Source organism: Mustela putorius, unplaced genomic scaffold (genome assembly GCF_011764305.1).
Source record: "Mustela putorius furo isolate JIRA1106 unplaced genomic scaffold, ASM1176430v1.1 tig00001009_pilon_pilon_pilon, whole genome shotgun sequence".
In the NCBI taxonomy this organism is placed as follows: domain Eukaryota; kingdom Metazoa; phylum Chordata; class Mammalia; order Carnivora; family Mustelidae; genus Mustela; species Mustela putorius.
This window is the reverse complement of record NW_025421529.1, coordinates 1,267,153-1,293,608: the sequence shown is the minus strand read 5'-3', so window position 1 is coordinate 1,293,608 and position 26,456 is coordinate 1,267,153. Positions and strand designations below refer to the sequence as shown.

General features: G+C 53.7%; 1 protein-coding gene across 3 annotated transcripts in view; it reads right to left on the bottom strand.

Moving 5' to 3' along the window:
• Positions 1-602: 602 nt before the first annotated feature.
• SNAP47 (synaptosome associated protein 47) overlaps positions 603-26,456 on the bottom strand; it is a 49,134-nt gene continuing 23,280 nt past the window's right edge. Inside the window, exons 3-6 of one of the 3 annotated variants that reach the window (XR_006608616.1) lie at positions 24,187-24,677; positions 17,762-17,886; positions 3,070-6,485; positions 603-791 (exon numbers count right to left, since the gene is read on the bottom strand). Coding sequence is in view for 2 of the 3 variants with exons in the window: in XM_045086943.1 (XP_044942878.1) it covers positions 6,339-6,485; positions 17,762-17,886; positions 24,187-24,677 (763 nt within the window). In the remaining variant the exon portion in view is untranslated. Of the gene's footprint in view, positions 6,486-17,761; positions 17,887-24,186; positions 24,678-26,456 lie in introns of all 3 variants that reach the window. The other 2 variants (XM_045086943.1, XM_045086944.1) reach the window with 2 other exon arrangements.

Sequence of the window (26,456 nt, the reverse complement as noted above, 5' to 3'; positions counted from 1 at the left end):
ATCTCTTCCTATCCCATCCACATTGATATAAAAGTTGAGTATTCATCCTTTCTGAAGGAGGCATAATACTTCATTGTATATATGGACTGTATCTTTTTTATCCATTCGTCCGTTGAAGGGCATCTTGGTTCTTTCTGCAGTTTGGCGATTGTGGCCATGGCTGCTATGAACATTGGGGTACAGGTGGCCCTTCTTTTTGCTACATCTGTATCTTTGGGGTAAACACCCAATGGTGCAATTGCAGGGTCATAGGGGAGCTCTATTTTTAATTTCTTAAGGGATCTCCACACTGTTTTCCAAAGAGGCTGCACCAACTTGCATTCCCACCAACAGTGTAAGAGGGTTCCCCTTTTCTCCACATCCTCTCCAATATTTGTTGTTTCCTGTCTTGTTGATGTTGGCTAACTGGTATAAGCTGGTATCTTAATGTGGTTTTGATTTATAAAGAACTCCTCAAACTCAACACCGAAGGAGCAGATAATCATATCAAAAAATGGGTAGAAGACGTGAACAGACACTTCTCCAAAGAAGACATACAAATGGCTATCAGACACATGGAAAAATGTTCATCATTAGCCATCAAGGAAACTCAACTGAACTAGTTATTTTATCAGCAAGAATGGGTTTATTCCAGGATAAGACAGAATTGCAATTCCTGACACTAACGATTTCTCATCGGCTGGACCGAAGGGTGGTCGATTTCTGGTAGAACATGCAGTGCATACCTTTTCCTTCCGGGCCTGTAACTGATGACTTTCTGGTTGAGCGTGCTTCTCTCGGGATCTGTGATTCTGAAATGACAGCAATTCGTGCACCCCTTCTGGCCTCCCTGGCTAGCATTCGAGTCAACTTTAGGGACTCTTCCCTTCATTTTCACTTTCTTGCCTTACAGTTGCTGCCCCCACCCTCCCCAGGGCATCTGGGCACCTCTACGCAAGGATCAGCCTCACCAACTTCTGTGCCAGTGTGTGGCTAGGCCACTGTATGTGGGTGGGGCAGCCTCAAGGGCAGTAGTGTTGGCTCTGTGAGCACTTCCCAGGAGGCCTGTGAGGCCCTGACCCTCCTCCACCTACACCTGGGTTTCTGCGCCCTGCAACCAGAGGGACACAAGCCCTTTGCTCCTTCTTGGGAAGATGCACTTTTCCTAACCTCCCATGTCTGCTCCAAGCAGGTCAATTGGGGAAAGCAAGCCATCTGTCCTTGGCTCAACTTCTCTTCTTAGGGTGAGAGAAAAAGGCAGAGGTGGGGACAGGAGATGGTGAGCAACATCTCAAGGACCCTGCGGAGTCTGGTGGGAGAATGAGCCAGAGGGTTGGTGTGGAGCCACTGCCCTGGGATGGCAGGTGTGCCTGACAAGGCACCAACTGTGCTTGGAGGACATGCTTGCCCACACCTGCTGGAGCCCTGGGCGTGCAGGCCTGGCTGATGGAGTCCAGTCTGCATGCTGGTCCTGCCCACCACTCCCTGCCCCCGCAGCCTAGGGCTGCTTACCGGGCAGCATGGCCCCCCACCATGGACACGGAGCACAGCCCGTGTGGCTCTCCTGGGCTGGGAGGAGCTCCTGGGATCTGCAAAGCGATACCCTCCCTCTGCTCCTGCCTGCCTGCTTGTGCTGAGGAAACCAGGGGCCAGGACTGAGCCGCCCTTCTGGGAAGCAGGACCACCCTTGCCTCCAGCCCTGTGGCTTTTCACTTTCAAAATGAATCAGGGAAAATTACCTCCTGGACAGGCTCACTGCTGTTCCAAGTTTCCAGATGGGTGCCAGAAGTTTGAAATATTATGTGAATGTGGAAATCAGTTGCAAATGTGAAAACTGACTACAATTTGCATCTTTCAAGTTTTACTCAAACCTGTAGCTAATAATTAAACTGGCAGCAGGTGAGAATGGAGGGGGCTCCTTGCAGGTGAGGCTGGTGGTCTCACGCCAGGATTGAGCCCCAACCAACAGAGCTGCCTCCGAGAGGGAGTTTTATCAGACCCCAAACCCAAGCAAGAGCCCCCACCCTGACTGCCTGCACATAGTCAAGTTTTGGTGTGTGTGTGGTGTCTGAAAATCTCAAGGATGTTTGTTTTTTTTCTCTCCTAAAATTTCTGTGTGTGCGGATTTGGGGGCCTGTAGAGAAAACCACTGTAGAAACCAGCACCAGTCATTTCTCCCCTCACCCTCCTCCCCTCTCCCAGCTCTGCCTTTTAAGGGGATAGGACTATTGTCATCGCTACAGCCTCTGAAGCTCGGGGCAGCTGAGCATGGACCAGGAACGTGTGGGGATGTCTCGGCCCAGGCCACACTCGAGTTTGGGGCTGAAGAGGGCCATGTGTCATCCTCCAGGACAAGGCCAAGTGCAGCCTCATAAGGAACACACACCCCTGTGCAGGTGGTGGGCCTGCCATGCATCCTACAGCTTGCGTGCTGGGACGAGTTTAAAATTCAAGTAGTTCAAAGGTAACATCCGGAAAAGAAACATTTCACAACACATGGAATTAATGCCACTCAGATGTCATGGGCAGCTTTATCTGAACACAGCAAGCCCATCTGCTTACAGGTCCAGGCTGCTGTCTTGTAAACAGCCACCTCAGGTGCTGCAATAGGCATCCCACGGCTCAAAAGGTGAAGGAGTTACTTTGGGCCTTTTATAGAAGATATGTGCCCATCCCTGCCCCAAAGCACTGAGTAACTCAGGACTGTTTGCTCTTGAGAACCAGCAGTCTGTCAGCACAAGGCTGGAATAGCAGCTGCAAAGAGTCTTGCTTCTAGCCCAGTTATGCCGAGCAAAACCCAACTTAAAGCATGTTGTGTTTCAGGGTGTGCACACACCTCACAGGGTGACAACGGACCAACACAATCCCACTCATCAGTTGAAAGGCAAACAAATTTTGATGCAGGAACAAAGCACCTGGGGACCTCAACCCCACACCAGGACTGAGTGCCAATGTCAGAGTTCAAGTGCACAACAGGAAAGTAAAACAGGAAGGAGGAGATGCCAGAGGCCCCATTCCAAAGAGCCGGCTGTTGCTGACTATGGTCAGACCAGGATGGTCCTCCTCACACTCCCCAGAGAATCTACTCACCTGACCCAGAGAACTCGGCTCCAGCCAACACAGCAATTCCCAGGCTACCTGAAGATCATAGGAGAGACCCTAAGCCAGACTACTCACCTGCTTCCCCTAGTCCAGCTTCCAGGAGCTATGTTGTGGCCACTCCCAGTTATGTTCTCGACAAGACTCCAAAACATGGAGGCAGAGGCAGGCAACCCAAACCAGGGTATAGTAGGAGGAGATGGAGTGAGTGCACATAAAGAGAAGAGTGATAGGGATAAAGTTAAAGCATCTGAAGAGGGGAGCACTGAAGAGTGCAGTTAGAGCACTCTGGGTGGGAGCAGTAGAGGTGCAGTTAGAGCACTCTGGGTGGGAGCAGTAGAGGTGCAGTTAGAGCACTTGGGGTGGGAGCAATGGGGTGGAGTTAGAGCACTTGGGGTAGGAGCAGTGGGGCGTAGGGTTATAGTACTTGGGGTGAGCAGTTGGGGTGGAGAGTTAGAGCACTTGGGGCGGGAGCACTGGGGGTGGAGTTAGAGCGCTTGGTGTGGAATAGTGGGGGTGGAGCTAGAGCACTTGGGGTGGGAGCAGTGGGGCGTGCAGTTACAGTACTTGGGGTGAAGAGAAGTGGGGATAGAGTACTCAGGGTAAGAAGCAGTTGTGGGAACAGTGGGAGGTGGGGGGTACACCTGGGCTTGGAGTTGGGCTTGAAGTTACTGCCTGGTTTCAAAGTGTTTTGTACTTTTGTGTCTACCATGGAGACGAGCAGTCAGTGCCATAGGTAGGGTTCGGTGCTGAGGCTCCAGGCAAATCGGGTTTGGCTATGGATTTTTTGCCACTGGAAGGGTCTAAGGTGAACACATTGGGGTCAAATCAAGGTTAGTAAATACTATGAGAAGATCCTGATGGACCTTTCTTTTCAACACTCTAATTCCGCAGAGAAACAGAGTGTAGTTTCTATCACTGAGGTGTTTGTGGGAGAGAACAGCCCAGACAACAGCCCTCTAATAATGGTACAATGCCTCAGTCCCACAGATCTTCTCGCCTGGTGTCCAGGATTGTAAGCATCCCAACAGCAGCAGACTTGCTCTGGGCAGACTCCTGTCACTGGCCAAAGTGTGTGCAGTCCCTGGGCCCCACAGGTGCTGAGCAGTGCCTGTCTTCAGGACAAGTGGACGCTGGCTGACCTCCCAGCAGCACCCTCTAGCAATTCAGGACAGTGTCACTGATGAGCAGGTTTGTTTCCCCTCGGCTCAGGGCTCTCTCCACAGACAGATATGGAGAGAGAGAGCAGTCCTCATCCTCACTGTGCTGGGAAAGCTTGGGAGCAACCCCTCGCACCAGTGCTAGAGAGGACAGGAGCACTTCTCATTGGGAAGGTTGTGGAGTACAGAGCAAATACAGCAGCTGGAGATGAGGAATAGAATTCAGGACACAGAAAGAGGGAAGAACTGGAAGGACCCTGGGAAGGCTATTCTCTGCGACTGCTCCTTCCTGTGTCTTCATGAACAGGTCAGCCTCCAGAAGGGAAAGTGCTCCTAGATGACTCCACCAAACCTTGGAATGCGACCTTAGTGGAAACTGCCACACAACACAAAGGTGGGCCCAATGAGAGAAGGGATGGGGGATTTCAGAGTGGGCAGTGGCAAAGGCCAGGATGGGAGGAGATGCAGCCATGGGCCCAGGCTCCCTGGTCCTGTCCCCCCCGAGCTGGGAGAGGCAGGAGGGAGCCCCTGGAGCCTTCAGAGGGAACAGGGCCCTGTGCCACCCTGCTGGCAGACTCCTGGTCTCCAGACCCAGGAGAGGACACAGCCTGCTGTCCTAAGGCCCCTCATTTGTGGTCACTCATTAGCAGTGCCAGAAAACCAGCTGGGACTCAGAATGCCAGGACAGGGCCTGTGGAGGAGAACCAGAGAAAAGGCGCCTCAAAGGGTCAGCTTGACAAGGCTCAAGGGCAGCTGTGGGTGCACTGCCCTCAGGGACCCTACTCCAACGGCAGTCTGGAGGAGGCCTGTTCTGCCAGGACAGGGGAAGGGGTCACCTTCTTCTCCACTCTGCCCTGTCTGTCCTTCTCCGAGGGGTCCTCCCAATAAGACACTCAAAGCCAAGCAAAAAGCAGCAGAAATGCATGTCTTCAAAATATATTCTAAAACTATGATTGCTCTTTTGTTTCTGGATAGAAATGGGGCATTTTAAGAAAAAAAATCAACAGTTTTTAAAATAGGTACAATATGTATTATCTTCACACTTGGCTATAGGTAAGCAGTGAAAAGAATATCCCAGTGTTCGCAGGACAACTTTGAGACATACTGGACTTCAGGTAAAAAGTCACAGTCTGACCAACAAGAAACCAGCCTCTCTGTCAGAGAAAACCAGAACCTGCGACTAGGGAGGGGCACATGCAGAGGAGCCTCAGATGGGAGGCGGGCTTGGGCCTAAACATGGTCCTGGAGAAGAAGTTCTGTGAACACAGAAGGCAGGGTCCAGGTGGGCGGACTCAGAAATCAGCACATTTCTTTCACAGATTTACACTGCCCTTTTACAGCTATCAAGAATAGAAAGAGAAGACAATTCAGCCAGTGGGGATGCTGGCCATGCAAAGCAGTCAATGAGTACTCTGTGCAGCCGGCCTTGCAGGGAAGGGCTGTCCTGCTGCTGTGACCCTCTGAAGTGCTCAAGTATGAGTGGGGAGCCTGGGCCTGCCTAGAGCCGGGCAGAAGGAGCTGTGCCCTGCAGGGAGGGGTCAGAAGGAGCTGCGGCCTGCAGGGAGCAGGGGAGAAGGGAGCCGGAGACTGCAGGAGGCAGAGGAGAAGGCAGCTGAGGTCTGCGGGCACGGGGGCAGAAGGGAGCTAGGGCCTGCAGGTTGCTGAGGGGGGGTGTGGGAAAAGGATCTGGGGCCCAGGGAAGCAGGGGAGTAAGGAGCTGGGGCCTGTGGGAGGCAGCGGGGAAAAGGAACTGGGGCCCTCAAGAAGCAGGGACTTGCAGGAGGCAGGGGAGAAGGGAGCTGGGGCCTAAGGTTGCAGGGGAAGAAGGAACTGGGGCGACCATAGTGGGTGTGGGGCTAGAGGGTGGCCTGCTGGATCTGCAGGCAGAACTCCCCTCTCCGGGGCCTCCTCCTTCCTGCATGTGCTGTGCTCTGGGTCACATCACACAAGCCCCCCACCCTGAGGCAAGCCTGTGCCTTCTGGGGCACAGCCTCTGACTACTAACGGGCCCCTGGGGTGACTCCCGTGTGCACGTGCTGAGAACAAAGTACTCAGGGCAGTGACTGTCATCAAAACCAGTCACTTCTTCGCTCCCCTGTGCTAGGTCAGTTTTTTGGCACGTCGGGTGTGCTTGTCGATGGTTAAGGTGGTCCGGTCTACGGCCGCAGTGATGCCGTCCAGGGCCTCATCCTGCCTCTCCAGCTCTGTCTCCGTGTCCAGGGCGAGACTCTTCAGCTTCCTCAGGATCTGTAAGAGTAGCGCACAGAGCAGGAGGGGCTGTCATTTCTTAAACTCTCAAAAACAGACATTATCTCTTTCCATCACTTTTACAGTACTTTGGAAATTGTGAGTTGGGGGGATGACAAACACTCTGTCCTCCTATCCTGGGTTTGGGTCTCAGCTCTGCAGCTCACCAGCACTGACCCCCAGGGTGGCACCAACCCCCAGGGAGCTCTGGCCCCCAGAACACACTGAACCCCAGAGAGCTCTGACCCAGGATGGCACTGACCCCCAGGGAGCTCCGACCCAGGATGGCACTGACCCCCAGGGAGCTCTGACCCAGGATGGCACTGACTCACAGGGGGCACTGACCCCCAGAGAGCTCTGGCCTCCAGGATGCAGTGAGCCCCAGGGAGCTCTGACCCCTCGGGAGCTCTGGCCCCCAGGATGCACTGAACCCCAGGGAGCTCTGACCCAGGATGGCACCAACCCCCAGGAAGCTCTGGCCCCCAGGACGCAGTGAGCTCCAGGGAGCTCTGACCAAGGATGGCACTGACCCCCAGGACACACTGAGCTCCAGGGAGTTCTGACCCAAGATGGCACCAACGCCCAGGGAGCTCTGACCCCTAGGGAACTCTGACCCCTAGGACACAGTGAGTCCCAGGGAGCTCTTACCCAGGATGGCACCGACCCCAGGGAGCTCTGGCCCCCAGGACACACCAAGCCCCAGGGCAGCAGAGCTCAAAGAAAGGTGAGGAATCAGCCCTCTGGCCCTGCTCCAGGCCACAGCCCCCCTGCCTCCTGACAAAGTCCCTGGGGCACTGCTTGTTCTTCCAGTCACAGAGCAGTAGGGAGGGCTGGCCCAGAGCAGGAGCATGACCCAGTCCTGGGCTTCATTACCTGTCTACACCCATGTCCGGACTGCAGAATGGGATTTAAAAGGAGAAGCCAGCCCTGTTTCTTGTTGATCTGTAGAAAACACCTCACTACACCTCCACATGGCCTGAGGGGAGGAAGCAGCTACCAAACACAGCCCTGGGGGCACTGTAAGAAGAGCGGCTAACCCTGGAAAAGCAGGCCCCTCAGCCTTCTGGGGACTCACGTCATGCTGCAGGCGTCTCAGGCACTGTTGGAACGGCCGCTTTCCTGCAAGCCCATCGAGACTACTTGCACTGTGAAATGTGGTGAGCCTGTGCTGAAAAATTTAATACCCTCAAGCTGACAACAAAAAGGAATGATTTTAAGAGGAATCATAATGACCACCTACTTGCAGTTAAGAGTTACTACCTCTTGGAAGGAGAGTTTCAGGCCCCTGGCTGCGTTAGGATGAAGGACCTACAGACTGTGGGTCCTCTCAGGAGTCCTGGGTACCATTTACCAACTCCCAAGGGATCTAGCGGGTACAGCTGCGTTCCAAGTCCGCTGCCCCATGGGGATGGGAGTCAGCAGTGAGGGCCCCAAACCTAATGCAGCCAGCAGCACGCCACACACGGATGTCATGGTCATGGCTCGGCCGGTGGCACTGCAGACTAGGAGCGGCCCAGGCCTAGGAGAGCATGTGGCACCCTGAGGGCAGGGGGATGGCGTGGCCACAGTGCCCGTGCGCTTCCATGAGGCAGCCTTGTGCCACCCACCACCACGTGGACCAGATCAGAGGCAGGGAGGTGGTCAGAGGCTAGTAAGATCAAGCCCTTCCTCAGGAGCGGGGAGGCTGGAATGAGCTCACAAATGCGAACAAGCTGTGAAAACTATGAAGTGGGGCGTGAGAAGCCCCCGCCAAGTCCTGGAAGGCTCCGCGGCAGGGGCTCCGCTGCACCCGTGCCATGGAGGGTCTGAGGCTGTGTGCAGTCAGGTGTTTGGACACAGGCAGGCTATACCGCACCTCTGTGTGCACACATGGCCTCATCCCTGGGAACCCCGTTCGGGCGCAGGGACATATCCCCGACCCAGGCAGCAGGCTCAGACGCCAGGCTCTGTGCCCTCTGGGAGCTGCTGAGTCACTGGAAAACCTGGACGTGGCTCTGGAAAGTACATTGTGGGGTCAGCCGGCTCCGAGGGATGGGCTGCATGACCTCATGTAGGAGGTCTTTTCCACCGCGTTCCTATGACCTCATGTGGCTGAGTCCCAAACACACAGTAAACAGTCAGCTCAGCACCGTGGGAGGCAGGTCCTCAGTGCTGCTCTGCTCAAAGATCCTCTCCATTGGCCTGCAGGTCCCCATGCACCGGGCACATGCACACCACAGCCCCGGGGAGGCTGGCCATGGACACAAACTCACACCCGGCTTAAAACCCACGAACGGCCTCTGCCCTGTGTGGGTGCCTCAGGCCGCATGTGCTGTGGACAACCTCTGTGTCCTCGTCAACCACAATGATGGTCCTTCGGGCTCAGTAGGCTCTGTGAGCTGTCAGCACTGTCCTGCTCCAGGACTCACGCTGCAATAAGGTCAGGACACAGGACTAGAGAAGAAAAGGAAACATCCTGAACCCGCTCAGATGAGCAGTGGCACAGGGGCGTGACCCTGTCCACGCAGCTCTGTCTCCTGCTTCCTTGTCCCCACCTGTCCTGAATGAGGGTGAGGGCCGCGGGGCTCTATGAACCCTCAAACGGACTGTTTCACACACTGGGCTGAGAGGGCATGCCCAAGACCCCACGCTCTGTCTGCAGCTGGCCCACAGCACGGCCCAGATGCAAAGAGCCGACACTTGTGTGTCCCCACGTGATGACACAGACGTCATAGCACCGGCACTGACAGGAATAGCACACGTCCCTTAACAAGGCAAACTGACCTTCCCAGGGATCAGCAGCCGTTCAGACAGCCCCAGGAAGGGGGCTCGAGAGCCTGGTTTGCTCCTGGAGCTGAGAGCAGCTATGGCAAAGGTCCCACGTAACCAGGTGGTGGGTATCAGAGAGGGCACGGATTGCATGGAGCACTGGGTGTGGTGCAAAAACAATGAATACTGGTTACAATGAAAAGAAATTAAAAAAAAGGTCCCACATAAGGAGAGCCACACCTGTGACTTTAGATTCTCCAACGCTCACATTCTTAACGGTAAAAAAGAAGCATTTCTCAAAATGCTTTAAGTATTTCTTTAAGTAATCTCTACATCCTCACACGGGGCTCGAACTTATGACCCCAAGATTAGTCGGCTCCAATGGAGGCAGTTGGTGTCCTGCAAAAATGAGAAACACCGCTGGTGTGACTCAATCAGATAAAAAGTCATCGTCTCCACACGAAAATAACACAAATAATGCATGAGATTGGTCCTTTGCTACTTGATGAATGGTGTGCTCTCTGCATATGTCCATAGGGCTCCCTGGCTGAGGGCCCTGCTCTGGGATGGCCCCACTATCCCCCGCCCAGAGGAGAACCACCATGGCCCACAGGTGACCCACTCACGCACAGACACGCAGCAGTAACAGGTACTGCATGCACTCCCTTTGTGAGCAAGACCAATCAACTCTAACCCTTCATGGAGTCTGGGGCATCCACACAGGGCTCGTCCCCGCCGATTGGTCCAACTGCAGTGCTGTCTCACCGGGACCCCCCCTCCCCGTTCAACGGTCCAACTGCGATGCCATCTCATTGGGACCCCCAACCCTGTCAATTGGTCTGACCACAATGCCGTCTCTTGGGACCCCCTCCCCGTCCAATGGTCTGACCGCGATGACATCTCATTGGGACCCCCGACACTGTCGATCAGTCCAACCGCAACGCTGTCTCACTGGGATACCCCCTCCCTGTTCAATGGTCCAACCATGACGCCGTCTCATTGGGACCACCCCCCCCAGCAGCTGTGAATGCCTCACACTGCACCTGAAATGACCTCACAGTGCAAAACCCCAAGGGACCTACATGGCTCGTGAGTCTGCAGAGAGGACTGAGGAAGCTTCCAGCTAGGGTCCCTCTGAAGCACTGACTGGTCCAGCACTTTTCCCTTTAAGGAAGAACATGGGTGGAAAGAATGGGGAACGCCAAGTCTGGCCAGACCGTCACGCAGCTGTGACTTCTGCGGCCCAGAATGACAAGCTGTCCAGTCATCAGTGTGTCAGGCTGCCAGACTCTGAAGTATCAGCTGGCAGGAGTCTGTGCGCTTTCTTCCTGGAGCCCCTGCCTCGCTAGAAGTGGGCCTGCAACTGGCCCTGTCTGTGGATGCATCTACCCCCACACAGCACATGCACAGAGCTGAGGGGGAAGCAGCGCAGACTCTGTCCTGGAGCAGCATCAGGAGAGAAACTGCAGAAATGCTCAGCGATCTGGAGCCTGAGGGCCGCAGACGTTCCACCAGGTCTGCGCATGGATGGGGTGCGTCCGAGACCAGAGGCGGTGGGGACATGTGCATCTAGAGAGCCTGGGCTGGAAGCGGGACAAGGTCCCCGGGACAGAGCACACACTCCTGTGGTTTCTGCTGCCCTGGCCACACATGGTGTGATGGCTTCTACCTGCCAACAGCAGACACAGCAGACGCAGAGACGTCTCCGTTGTGTGCATACAGACGGGGGAACGGCTCCTCCATCCAAGGAGGTACGCTCACTGAGGCAGATGTGCTCAACCACACGTGTGCCCCTCGGGGAGGCCGTCCCAGTGTGGGCTTCGGGGAGCCCGAGGTCCTGGAGGGCTCTGCCTTGGGTGTCCACCACGTACCTGCAGCAGGGGAGGGCACACAGCGTGTTCTCACGACCCTGTAGCGTGCTTGTGGCCTCACCCAGGGTCTGAAGGAAGACGTTCTGTTCTACTTTGCGATGAGACTCCAGGATTCAGAGCACTCCTATGTTCACAAGAAGCACCTACAGTGAGTTTAGCATGAGCTAGACTGTCTGCCCTCATTTTGTTTTGCAGCTGACTCACTGGAAAACTGTGAATTTTCTTGCAGTGAGAAATTAGCAACCATTTAAGAACAGAGCTGGGATAAATCAAGCTGTCTGCACGTCCAAACAGTTCTACCAGTTGGGGCCATTAAGTGCTACAGAGAAGGCAGAGAGGGAAAAAGTGGCTTCCAGCACAGTCAGAATTCTGGAGACTGTACAGAACATTCTAGGCTACGATATGTCACATTCAGCACTCATAGACCACCCCCACGTCCCACCCGTCCCTTCGGCTGCATTCCTGCAGGCCACAAGGGCCATCTGTGGACAACAGCACAGGCTTCCTTCCAGGGAGGCCCCTGCTGCGGCCCCTCCTCCACAACCCTCCAAGCAGCTGTAGGGGAAAGCTGACGCTCCAGGTCCCCATAGCACTGCATTCCCAAAGCCAGACTCTGAGCATGCAGTTCTCAGGGATCTGTCGGCCCTCACTGCAGCTCCCAGTGGCCTCCCAAGGTCCAGACACAGCCAGCATATGGTGAACACCTCCCAGGGCTAGAGGGGGACACTGGGGAGTGGCCTGCTTGTTACCAGGTCACGATGGGTCCAAATAGGATTCATCCCAGAATGTAAGAAAATAGATGAAAGTCCTAAAAACCACACATCGCACTGAAAGAAATTAAAGAAGACCGAAACAGTGAGGGGGTCCTGTGTTCCTGGATGAACAAGACGCCCAGACGCCTCCAAGTGACCTACAAAGTCAACGCAATCCACATTAGGTTTCCAGCAGCCTCTTTACCCCCCCCAGAAATGGAAAAAAGGATCCGCAAATCCATTCAGAACTGCGGGGAGCCATAACAATCCTTTTCTTTATTCGTGTGAGAGTTGAAGCAGGGAGAGCTGCAGAGGGCAAGGGAGAAGCAGCTTCCCTGCAGGGCGGGGGGCCCAATACGGACTCTATCCCAGGACCCCAGGATTGTGACCTGAGCCAAGGCAGGCGTCTGCTTCACTGACTGAGCCCCCCAGGTGCCCCGGAGGAATCCTGAAAGAGAAAAAGGAAGCTGGAAGACTCAATTCCCTCACCCATTGCCGGCGGGAATGTGAAACGCTGTGGCCGTTATGGAGAGCAGCCTTGCTGCTCATGAAGTCCACGTGGAATTATCCCAGAATGGAGCAATTCCACACTGTGCATGCTATGTGCCCCCGAGGAGCAGAGACATGACCCACAGATGCCATGTGTCATGTTTGCATGACCGCTGCAGACAGCGAGCCATCCTGCAGTATGCACTACTCCACTGTGAAAGGAAAGACAGATCAGCTTGAAAACACAGCGGGAAGTGAGGACAGCCAGGCATGGATGGTCATGTGTGAGAGAGAGAAGACCATCTGGGGCGGGGCACAGCACAGCGCTCGTATGCCATCGCTGGGTGGAAAGGCAGTAGTCACCACCCTAAAATCAGCATTCTAGAAGACAGCCAGGCGCTCAACAGTAAGACTCCCGCACAGCAGAGGTGAGCACTTCAGGAAGATGGGAAGGCGTCCGCTCCCTGGCCCTCAGAGGCCCTTGCGCTCCTCCTGCTCTGAAGATGCTTGCTGAGTCAAGACAATCTCTGGAACCCTAAGGCCCTTTATCTGGCACTCCCACCCTGTTCGTCTTTCTGGGACAGTAGAGGGGACAGGATGTGGTCCGTGCCGTCACGTGGTCCAGCTTTGTCCCAGCTCAGTCAGTGAGGGCAAGGGCCCACCAGCCCAGACAGCACACAGGCCTGCCCTGGAGTGGGGGCCACAGCTGACAGAACGTGAGCCCTGAAGCAGTCCAGCCCAGGGGAGGGGTGCACAGGAAACCAAAGGGGGCCGGGGCGGGGTGGATGAGGGGGCGTGACAGTAGGCTCAAAGCTACCAGGGACCACGGTAAGGGCACAGCAGATGGGAAACCCACGACGTTGTCCTGTGAGTCAGTTTGCGTCACTGTGGACGTTTCTGCAGAAGGCAGAGACTGGCCCAGGGAGGCACGCGGCACCCCCAGGATGTTGGGGTTGACAGGGCAGGGCTTATCCTGTGACACATGTCCTCTCGCTGAAATGTCAACTGTCACAGACGTCATAAACTACAAGGCTGCTCCTGGGTCATCCCCATGACCCAGGCTCTTCTCATGGTTTAATAGATGACACAGGACAGGATGAACACTTGTGAGTAACACCTGGACTGGTATTAAAGCCACAAATACAAACACTGACAACCTCCTCCCCTTTTTACTGTGCCCCGAGAGTAATGAAAGGAACGAACCACCTGGAAAACAGCTCACAGGACCTGTCTCCCCTGCCTGGCACAAAGGTGAGGATCGGTGGGTTTGTGGACACGAGTGGCTCTTCGCATAGCCCACTCCAGCAAGGCACCTGCATGCCCTCCCAGGGCTGGAAGGCATCAGCCCTAGCCTGCACTCTGACCCACTTACCCGCACAGCCAACCCCTCTTCCAGGGACATGTCAATTCTGGAATGCCTGTCCTGCCATCGCTACAGATGGGAAGCACGGTGGCAGGCTCCATGGCTGGCGTGATACCCCAGGACTCTGCGCGGGTAGCTATCCAAAAATCCGAGCTCTGTCGTCCCTCCAGACGTTAACATGCCCAGACCATGGAAAGTGCGACACAGACAAGACATTAATTTTGGGGCGAAGAACAATGTGTTAAGCCCGATGCTCTTGGGTCAAGGCAGTATGGGAGAAAGGCTGAGAAAGGATACACGGGCACTAGGACAGGCTTGAATACTGGGTATAGACAAGGGAGAGCAGAGCTGACGTGAAAGGAATTCTACTCCTCCTACACGGGAATGAGACACTAGTTCTGCAGAATCCCAGCACACAGCCTGCACCAGCAGGAGAAGGCACAGGCAGAAGGGATGCTGGTCCTTGAGCTGCTCCTGTGCTCCCTCCCGCCATGAGCCCTACCCTGTGTCATCTGTGAACCAACCCTCAGTCTCCCTGCTGGATCCTGGGCTCTGTGGTTCCTGCTTATGGAGAATCACACGTGGATGGCAGAATGCCTGCACTGCCTAACCACAGGTAAGTCCAAAACCACGACCTGAACCCTGGGGCCCCGCGCTGCACCCCCGCCATGGGGGCTGCGACCCAATGCCCAGGGTCCCTGTGTCACCCCACCACAGAGGCTGCAACCCGAAGCCCCGGGTCCCCGTGCCACCCCCCAACCATAGGGACAGCGACCTGACGCCCCGAATCCCTGTGAAGGACAGGAGCGCCTACTGTCCCCTGTCCTGTGCCGTGCTCAGTTTCTTCAGGTCTGGGGTGCGGAAAGGCAGAGGCGGGACCGGACAGAGCAGTGAGGGGAGAAAGTCTGGAAGAGAAGCTGGGGACACTGGGATGCCCTGAGGCAATAGGAGCGACATAACCAGGGGACAGACACAGATTTCGTAACAAAGCAGCAGCAACAGCTCTAGGGCAGGACAGGCCAGCACATCAGACCAGAGAGGGTTCAGGGCGCTCTGCCAAACCCATCCCAGCACATCCACTTCCTTTCCGGCCGCCGACACCGCACACCCTCCCCAAGGCTGGTAGACGCTGCAATGACGGCTGTCCGGGGCTCTGTGTGGTGGGAGCTGGCACAGGCAGGGAGCACACTGGCCCCGGGGAAACCACAGCCGTTCGTGTCTCTCAGCATCCTGCTGCAGGGCAAGTCACCAGGACCCACTTCCACGTAAGGACGGTAATGGCATCCACCACAGAAACCACAGCTGAACATGGGGGGGGCGGTTCTTGCATTTCTGTTTTCCCCAGAAATTTACCTCATTCCTACTTATGCTAGAGCTTCAAGTGCACAGCTAAGAATTCTTCTCTAAATAGGAAACATGTGTTTTACCTCCAGAAGACAGTCTCTGGGCGAACTGGACAGTCCCTGCAGGGAGGAGGACGGGCAGCCAGCCGATGTGAATCCCTGCTCTCCCGTGGCAGCCCTCCCCAACCCCACGACTCAGGGGTCACCACTTCCCCAGCCTGTGTTCAGTGTCCTGACTTGCGGCCTCTGCTGCTCCCAGTACAGACACCAGAAGGCTCAGGGCTGAGCCCACGGTCCCTCTCTCGTGGACATAGCAGCTTGTATTTTCATCACGACCGCTGCCGTCTCAGCTTCTAGGGCAGAGACCGCCGGTTTGACACAAGGGCCCTCTCAAACTGCACAGCCATCACCAGAATTTACAGAGAGAATCCTGACATCTCCCACACAAAGCCATGGGATGCCTTTGCACAAGGGTGGGCAAAGGGTCCTCAATCCCACCAACCTGAGGCATGTTGGCTCGCATCCACCCTCAGGAGAAGGGGAGCATTTCCTGCAGAGGATGAGGGTTTCTCAAGCCCCGAAGACATGTTCTGGGGTTAGTAAGCTGCAGAAGCTGCAGGCTGCAGCGAGAAAGCAGCGTTTTTGTGGGTCGTCACTCAGAGTGACTAAGTTAGACCGGGGAAAGAGTGACAAATCGTGCATATTTAACATATCCCATAGCAAAGATGAGTGCTTTTTTTCCAGAAAGGAAAGGGCCAAGCTTAAAGGAGGCGATGCTGATGCAGACATGTCAGGAAGACTTCTTTAAAAACGTGGGAAGACACACAGTCCCCCTGTGCCCTGGTGGAAGTCTGCGGCACCATGATGACAGGGCCTCCTCACATAGAGCCCGGATTTGCAGAACCCCTGAGCAAGGAACCAGGGGCAAACCAAAATCTCAACGGAGAAACAACATAGTTTTCCCTACAAATACACCGAGAAGCAAACGGCAAGGACAGAGGGAAGCCATACCCTAAGACAGTCTTCGCTGAGTGGCCGGCACAGGCCTCAAGTGGGCTGTGAGCCAATAAACATGCAGCACATGTCCCTGAACCAGACTGGTGTCTGATGACATGAGGCAAGCACACCATGGCGTAGGGCTTTTTAAGAGTTCTACGTCCTAGGGGCGCCTGGGTAGCCTCTGCCTTCAGCTCAGGTCATGATCTCAGGGTCCTGGGATCAAGCCCCGCATCGGGCTCTCTGCTCAGTGGGGAGCCTGCTTCCTCCTCTCTCTGCCTGCCTCTCTGCTTACTTGAGATCTGTCTGTCGAATAAATAAAATCTTTAAAAAAAAAAAAAGAGTTTCTACGTTCTAAAGATGTGCACGGAGGATGCGTGAGTGATGAGACACAATGTCTAGGCATCTACTTCAGAATTACTTGAAAAGGAAAAAGAAAAAGCACTGAATCATCCAGCCCTAGGTTGAAGAGAACCTAAAAGTAGTTCTATCAAACATTGTTTAAATTTCTACTTGCTGGACACAAAGTGGTAAGCAGCCTCAAGAATCCACTGGCAGGCCCTTGAGAGAGATCTGGGAGAGTGAGCATACTCCGTTGTACGTGTACCTGTGGAGCCATGCCCACACAACGACAGGCCCGCAACACACACAGCACGCACATGGACACACGCACAGTACACACATGGATAGACACATGGACACACACAGCATGCATGCAGATACACACAGCATGCACATGGACACACACATAGCGCCCACATGGATAGACACATGCATAGCGCAGACACATGCTTAACACTCATGTGGATAGACACATCCACAGCGTGCACACAGACATGCAACACACACAGCATGCATACAGACAGACACATGCACAGTACACACATGGATAGACACATGCACAGCATGCTCACACACAGACAGACCCGCAACATGCATAGTATGCACATAGACTGACATACATACATGCACAGCATGCACGCAGACAGATACACACAGACACACACAGTTCACACATGGACAGACATATACAGCATGCACATGAAGAGACATACACAGACGCATGCATGGTACACACATGGATGCATGCACGGCATGCACATGGACAGACATACACACATACAGTACACACACAGACACAGACATAGCATGCACACACGGACAGACATGCAACATGCACAGCACACATGTAGACAATTACACAGTATACACACGGAGACATACGCACAGCATGCTCAAACACGGATACACATGCACAACATGCATACAGACATACCTGCGCAATACGCACATGGATGCATGTACAGTATGCACACAAACACACACATGGACAGACACAGCATATATACAGAGCACACACATGTGCACACATGTACCTCTACCACACACGGGGACAGCACACACATACACACACACAGAAAGCCACCATGTGCCTGCATATCCCACACTCACAGCCCACATGTACATGGGCATATGCACACATTCTAAAGGGGGATGCAGCCATAGGCTGACCGCATGTGCATGCCAGGAAACACAGGAGCTTCTACTGGGCACTGTTCTTGCTCTATGTTCTCCAGCTCCAGAGAGGAGAACAAAGCGGGTGGGCACACAGCAGGCCCTGTTGATGAGGGGCCAGCATCACGCAGCGGGGAGCTGTGTGCAGGCAGGAAGGAGCCCCATGCAGGGGCATGGTGACCCTGTGAGTACACAGTACCTGTCTTAGCTCCTGGGCATCCCCCTCGGAAACCAATGGCTCACTCATCTGCGGTGGAAGCAGCTGGGCCTCCTGGCTCGCCAAGCAGGGCTCGCGGTGCACAGCACGGTCCATCAGCCCAGATGCTGAAATGGAAAACCAAACGGCAATGACATCGTCCAGAGGTGTGAACCACGTGAGAACTTTCAGACCTTCCCATGGGAGGCCATCAGGGCTCTCTGGACAGACGCAGTGTTTCCAGCTCACCCACGGTCTGGCAGGGCTTAGCTCTGCTATGCTGAGCTGGGGTAGGGGTTGCCTCCATGCCCTCGGACCCCTGTCCAAGCTGCCTCCACACCCTGTGGGCACAGACTATGGTCTGGGTTTGGCTCCATAACTGCTCTTGCAGGAAAGGGCCTTCATCGGCGTGCAGACATTTCTCTTCTCTGAGGGAAGGGCTATAGGTAGGAGCCTGGAGAAACGCACACAGAACAACCTGCTGGAAACTGTGGCATCATCTTGCCCCCCACATGGTGCTGAGGCTCTCTGAGTGCAGGAAAGGGCCAGTGGGATGGGCCAAGCCACACTGGCTGTGTGGCTGCATGGATGTGGGGGTGCATCAGAGCCCTGCACATGGCCAGGCCCCACTCAGGGGCCTGCACCTGGCCAGGCTCCCCAAGGGGTGGAAGGGCAGCCTGGAGATGCGGTGATAACCAAGAAGATCTCGGAGACTGCCGTGGCGTGCAACCCGTCCTTTGTTTGAAGCGCTGACTCGAACCCCAACCCTGGCACCACAGGGCCCAGAGAAGGGCCTGCGCCTCCCCCCAGGACACAGCACAGCCACATTCATGGACAGCGATGTCGGGAGGCAGATGGCTATCCAGAGGCCAGACCAGCTCCTCTGAGCACTTCTCTGCTCCTGAGCAACGGGAGGCCCAGAGGGCCCACAGGACCCTGGCAGCAGGGAGCAGAGCTGCGTGATGAACACACCATCAGGAGGGGAAGGACCAGGCCTGAAGAGTAGGAGCCAGACTGGCCATCCCCAGCACACACAGAAATATCCCCGCTATGCTCATTTCTCAAAGTAATCCCTGAAGACAGCCTAGCTGAGCAAAGAAAGCATGGCCTCGACCAGGAGAGACATAGGCTGGAGCGAGAAGACACAGGGTTCTCAGGGTTCTGGAGCAGAAGAGGGACTAGGCCCGATGCAGAAAGCTTGGGGACTGGAGCATGAGCAAGAGCTGTGCAGAGGCAGGACTATGGGTTCCGGCCTGCCTCTGCTGGAGGAAGCTGTGTGTAGAAACCCCCCTGCTCTGTGTGCGCCCTGGGAGAGCCTACAGAGACCCACCACACCGCAGGTGTATTCAGGAAGCCAGAAAAAACCCTTACTGTACACCATGCAATGGATGTCTGCTTGTCTACGTCCTTCTGTAAGAAAAATAAAAGCTGATCGCAACCCAGCAAACTGATCTCACAACCTGTGTTCTAAACCTCAAAGCTCTGTCCGAGTCCCGCTCCCTAACGGCTTTTAATTAGCAAGGAACTTTCTGCAGCATGCAAATCAGCACTGTTCAGCCTCATGGGATCTAAATGTCACTACCTAAAACGTTACATAATGACAAGCACTTTTCTGAAACCGTCAGAGTGAGCTGGAAGACATGATGGCAGAAATAGCAAACGCAGACGTGAACTACCAGCTATTATTAGCCTCAAGAAAAGGCCAACCCATGCCCACGATGTTAACCAGTCCTTGGTGCTAATGTGATGACAAACGCTGGTTCCACCTCCCTACTAGGCCTTGGCTCTCCCCTTCCCAGCTTTCTACTCCCCAGGCTCCTGGACTCCTGCTCCAGCCAGCCTGGCAGCCCCCTCCTTGGAGGCTCACACACCATCCCCGGTCCCCATCCCTTGCTCCCCATCCACGGCCTGCTAGTGCCCTGTCCCCGGCACCCTGTCCCAAGCAAGCCCCCTGGTCCTCTGTCCCTGGCACCCTGTTTGTGGTCCACTGGCCCTCTGTCTCTGGCACCCTGTCCCCAGTCCACTGGTTCTCTGTCCCTGGCCCACTGCCACTCCGTCCCTGGCCCCGGGGCCCTGCCCGCCCTGCTCCTCATCTGCACACATCACATACACAGTCAGCCCCTAGCACAAGTGTGACTGTGTCTCTATGAGTGACAACCTTCCCTCATCTGTCCTGCCATCATTCCACTTGAGCACCTTTGATATTAACGTGCTTGGTACCGCACTGCTTTTCTGAGACCAAGGCCCACATCTGACTCACATGTGGGCCTGGCCCTGGGTCCCTTTAGCACTGCTGTGCTTTCCATTCCAAGACCCAGAGCTATCTTCCGGAGGGACATGCTAATATTTCTTTGAATATTTAATGGAATAGGTTTTACTTAAGCAGAAAGCCCAAACAGAGAATTTTTCTTCCTGGAATACACTGAGTCACAGTATCTTTCATGGCCAGCAGGATGACACCTGGCACGGAGCTTGGCACCCCTGGTACTCTGTATTGAGACCTGAGTCACCGACTCAGTTCAACGCTGTGAGCTATCTTCTGAAAACATTGATTAAGATGGTTTCTGTCTCTAGAGCCACTAATGATCACAGTCAAACACAATCAGCACAAAGTGTTCAAGCTGCAAGGGGACTTACGCATGATCTCATTTCCTGGGAACAACAGCTGGGCTAGCAGGGGCATCTGCAGATGCCAGTGTCCTTTATGGACAGGTCTGCATCTGAGCAAGAACTCCCCAGCCCACCCTCACCCAAAAGCCTGTCTGCTCACGGGCCCATCTTCCCCCTTGTCCCTGGGACCCAAAAGCCCCATTCATGACACAGGGAAGGAAATGCCTACCTTACCCAGGGATGGACCCAGAAGATTAGAGAACTGGGGTGGGAAGCCCTTCCACAAAATCCCAAGTGCCCAAGCCCTCAACACTGCAGGAAGGTAACAGAGAGGGCAAGCCTACTCAGCAGAGTGAAAGTAAAGCCCTCGGCAAATGTATCTTGGACCCAAGCAAGAGTCCTCGGAAAATCAAGTGGGTGAGAACCGACAGCCCCCAAAGGTCCACAGGGGCCAGGAGTGGTCTGTGAGAGGTCAGCGTGGTGTCTGTGTCCTAGTGACCACACAGTTGGGGGGGGTCTGTCAGTGGTCAGCATGGGGGTCTATGTCCTAGTGACCACACAGGGAGGGTCTGTGGTCAGCATGGTGTCTGTGTCCTAGTGACCACACAGGTGGAAGGGGGGGTCTGCCTGTGGTCAGCATGATGTCCGTGTCCTAGTGACCACACGGGTGTGGGGGGGAGGTCTGCCTGAGGTCAGCGTGATGTCCGTGTCCTAGTGACCACATGGGTGGGGGGGCCTGTCTGTGGTCAGCGTGGTGTCTGTGTCCTGGGATTGGAACTCTACCACTTGAAGCCCAAGTCTTAAATGACAGTGTCCCCAACGTGTATTACTGTGACATAGATGTGAGTGCTCCTGATGCCAGGGGCTGTTCTGGGTACTGGAGAGGTGGTCATCAGGAGACCAGCTGGGTCCAGTCCAGAGAGTACATGTCCCAGCGTGAAAGTGTGGCAGACCACCAGAGGGCTAGTGTTGCCTCTTAAATGAGGTGGTCAGAGAAGGCTTCTCTCCAAGGCGGCAGTTGGCAAACAACAAAGACAAAAATAAGTACCAAAAAGACCATAAAATGCTACGCATGGGCCATGCTGTGAAGTCTTCTTCCTAAAATCTGTCATGCCAGGACCCTGAGACAACATGAAACACAGACTGAGAGACAGTCTATAAAACTTCAGCACAACTCCTGCAAACTGCTGAGACCCTCAAAACAAGGAGAGCTCAGGGAGCTGCCACAGGTCACATGAGTCCAGACAAGGGTCCTGGGACAGCAAGCACGGGGGGATCTGGAGAGATGGTGGACAGACTTGCTAGCTGTGCCAGAGAGGAAGGCAGCTGCAGGGGACCATCCTCCCAGCTTGTCCCCAAGCCTGAAAAGACCCTACTTTAAAGGTGCTATATACACACAAACAGCCATTTTCCACTGCTTTTCCCCAGGGTGGATGCAGTCCACCAGTGTCATTCCCAGCCCCCGAAGCCCAGGAGACCCTGGCGCCTGACCCTGGCCGATCCACCTCCACCACGCAGGACTGGAGGTCTCTGGAAAGTTCTCTAGATACTGACTCAAGGCAAACCCGGGTCCCGTGGCAACACTGCCACCTGCTGGCCATGCATTCTACCCAACCGGCTTCTGGAGGAGAGGCATCTGTTTCTGAGAAGTCAAGTCATGGTTTCCACCTCCACGGCCTGTTTTCCAGCGTGGGAGAGGGAAAACACCGGTGCTGGCAAAGAGCAGTAGGGGAGACAGAGAGGGCCTGCCCAGACCTCCCGCGGAGCCCTTGGCAAGCGGGACACTGTCCCACGTGTTGGACTCCTCCCTGCTTCCCCTCCTCCCCCACAAGCACCCCCATACTCTGGAGGCAGGGTGCCTCACCGAGGGAAGATAGCACCTCTCGGTCCACGTAAACAAGACACACTGTGGGAACTCCCCCTGCTCCCGCCCCCGAGGCTCAAGTGAGCACCAGGGTGAACACCCATCTGTCATCACAATGTGGTCCCGTTCCCTCTGCACACATACCGTGGTCTGTGACAGTGATAGGTGAAGCCACATATTCCCAGTCCAGGTCCTGCTGGGAAGGTGTCTGAGGATGTGGTGAGGGCCCAGCACTGGCTGACCTTTCATGAGGGAGGCTGTCTGTGCTCTCCCCGAGGAGGAAGACGTGCAGCCCGTGTGCCCTTCCCAACGGCAGGCTCTGGGGAACCTGCACTCACCTGGCTTCCTGCCGGGGGACCACAGTCCTGGCATGTACCTTCCACCCTCCCTCCCTGTCTGCACCTGGACACGCAGGGTCAGAGCGGGCCCAGCCAGCCTCTTCTCCCCTGTATGGTATGTGCTTCCCCTGCCAACTGTCTCGTGACACTCTGTGCCGTGTCCTCTCTCTGGAACCACCCACGAATGTGCTAGAGCTCTGAGAGAACAGGATGGTGAGTGCCTGGCCCAGGGAGTTCCCCATAAGCACTGGCAGAATGAATGGCTGGAGGCGCTACCAGCCCTGGGGCTCCTCATGACCCAGGCCCCTCCCAGAGAAACAGGAGGGTAAGGGCAGACAATGTCCTGCCTGAGGCCTCTCTCAGGCTCACTGCAACTGCCCACCCTTCTCAGCCCCTTTATGGGCTGCCCAGTACTGCCTTGAGAAAAGGGCCAGAGAAAAATCTGGAAATGCCACGAAATTATATTAGTACACTAACACTTTTGATACTTTGGTGCTTATGGGACCACATCTATTTTCAGGTACATTTCTCTTGAAACACGAAGTCATGTAGAATAACATAAAAATATGTATGTGTTAGGGAACCAGGTTACACATTAGCACTGAAAAACAATCACTTCAGAGCAAAAAGAACCTAGAACAGTCATAAACATACTCCTCCTGTAACAGGCATCCAGCAATCAGAGTTAATAAGGAAGGACTACTGGCCTCTTAGCAGGATCACGGTAACACAGACACAAGGTCACCTGGGACAGTAGCAGAAAATAGGGTATTCTGTGACTCTGTGATTTCTCAGGCTGGGCACAAAACAAGCTGACGGGGAATTTACCCAGGTAAGGATTTCTGTCATGGAGAATGACAATCTGGCAGAGGGACAGGTAGCTTCCGAAGCCAACGGGACGCACAGCTACAGCATGGCAGGGACTCCTACAGAGCCGGGAAACCAAGCAACAGCAGAGCAGAAAACAAACACAGACAAGGCAATCCACAGAGAAAACTCATGATGCCCGAAAACAAGTAAGCAGCATCAGACTCTCCATGTCACCGTCAATCACATGAGAACACACATGAACGAGATGCCACCTGACAGCATCCAGATGGCAAACCCGGGATGTCAGACGACCCTGGGCTGGGACCCTGAACCCAGGACCCCTGCTGCAACTGCCCAGCTCCATGCTCCCCACAGAGAGACTTGGAGGGACAGGAGAAGACCTGCAGACCCAAAGAAACTATGCCGCAGTTTTCAGAGACTGATTTGCAAACAAGTCCCTGGAAGGTGGGCCGGGATGACTCTGATGCTGCGCTCAGGGGTGGAGGGACTGGACGCCCACCAGGGTGGGCAGGTCGGTGCCAGCAAGTCCCATGGTGGAAAGGAGGAAAGCCTCATGTGGAGCCTTCCTCTGTTCTGAAAGGGCCACCAAACCCTGCCAACCTCAGGCACAACCTATCCAGCCCTCAGGTGCGAGACACACCAGAGCTTTGGGACTAGGGAGAAAGATCTGCAGGGTCTTCATTTACAAACAATGGACAGTCAGTGGTGCACTGCAGGCATGCGCTGTGTCCAACCTCGACCTTGGAGACTAGTGCACAGGCCGAGCCGGGCCGGAACTCACTCACCCGCCTGCCAGACGGTGCAGCCCTTCTCTGCTAGGGAAGACATTCTGGCACTTTTGGGCATCAAGGCGCCTTCTAACAACTCCATCTTCTGGCTGAACTGCACCTCCAAAATGGGGAGAGCCTCTGGCATCCTGGCGGATATTAGGCGATAAGCTATGTCTGGCTTCCCAATGAACCGCTGGCGAATGCTAATTTCATAAGGCGTGTGAACCTTAATGTCATCTATATCTTCTCTTTCAAATCTGTGCATGAGCAAAGAGCTTGAGTCATGGATTTCCAACCCCGACACAAGGAGGGTGAGACTTCCTGCTTTAACATGACACCCAGTCCCCTGGGAGACAACAGCAGGAATTCGGACCACCACCCCTTCTTTTCCAAGAGCTTTGGGACCAGCCGTTGCGGTGCCTTTCTTGGGCTTCGATTCTGCCGGCATCTTCCAAAGCTTGGAGCTAAAGGGCCACCAAGAAGGGGACTCCAGCTCTGTCAGCAACCTAAAAGCCCAAACAAAACATAGAAACACAGTGAACTGAGTGTTAATGTTTTCTTGAGAACCACTTTAGCCTTTATAAAGCAGTTAGCCTTTTTATAGTGTTCTTTTCCACAAGCAACCCACGAAGCAGAAGAGCAGGAAGCACTCTGCCTGTTTCAGAAAAGAAAACTGAGGCTAAGAGCAGCGTCTCTTAGGGTTACAGACACAAGCCCATAAGCAGTAAACACAACGGGAACACACGTCTTCTGACTAGAATGCTGCCCTTTTCACATCGGACTATGGGAAATTCTGACTGAAAATAATCTGCAGTAACCTGTCCTGTTCAATGTGGTAACAAGCACATGGGTCTACAGGCACCCGAGTGTGACTGACGTAAGGGGGGACTGAATTTTCAACCAAAGTACCTGTGGCTAGTGGCTACCGCACTGATGGACCACTGTGAAATATCCACGAATACCAAGAGATCTACCTCGTAGCAAGAAAATGGAAGCAGAAAAGAAAGAGCAAAGGAACACAGATCAAATGGCATAAGCAGAAAATAAAATTCAAGAGGGTGAGGTTAGACTCCACCATATTAGTAATTATGGTACATATAAATAGATGAAATCCTCTAATTTAAAGGCAGATTGTCAGCCTGGATTAAAGAAAAAACCAACAACATAGAGCGGCATCTTTTTCACATTAGAAACTGTGAAACATAAGGACACAGAAACATCAAAAACACTGGGGACGGGGGCGGGCGGGGGGAGATACATTGTGCCAAAAGAAAGCTCTCAGACAGAGCGTGTTACCAGGGAAAAAGACAGACAACACACAATAAGAAAGTCAATTTGACAAAAAAACTTAGTGCTAGACATGTATATCTAACAAAACTCCTAAATGCACTGATCAAAAATTAACAAAATTATAAGGAGAAATAGACAATCACAGTTGTAGACTTTAACAAATTTTCTCCATAATTAATATAGCAAGAAGACAAAAATGACTAGTAAGAACATAAACACTATTCAATTCACTCAGCCTGGTGTTTACTGAACATTATCCAACCACTGAATGCACTCTCTTTTAAAGTACTTTCAGAAAAAAGAAAAAATTATTTAATTTCAATAAATTCCAAGGTCTGAAACTCTACAGAGCATACTGTCCCCAAAGAAATGAAATCTGAAATTAATGACAAAAGACTAATACAAATTCCTCAAATATCTGGAGATTAAGCATAATTCTAAATAAAGGGAATTGGAAAAGTGAATGAAACAAAATGGAATGAATGAAACAAAACCTTATGTAGGAAATGGCAGGATGCAAACAGTGCAGTCATGAGGAAAATTTGTAGCTCTTAATGCATGCATCTGAAAATGTCTTAGAAAGGGTTAAAATCAGTGATTTATGCTTCTGATCCAAAAAGTTATAAATTAAACCCAAAGTAGAACAGAAAAGCAGAAATCAATGAAATTGAAAACAGAAAAAAGAAAATATTAACAGAGCCCAAAGATGGTTTTTTGAAGTTATTTTTAAAAAGTAAACCCTTACAAGAAATGATCAAGAATAAAACAAAGAGGGACGCCTGGGTGGCTCAGTTGGTTAAGCCTCTGCGTTCGGCTCACGTTGTGATCTCAGGGTCCTGGGATTGAGCCCTGCATTAGGCTCCCTGCTCAGCAGGAAGTCTGTTTCTCTCTCTCCCTCTGCCCCTCCCCCTGCTTGTGCTCTCTTGGTCTCCATTAAATAAACAAATAAAATCTTAAAAAAAAAAAAAGAATAAAACAAAGAAACTGCATATTAC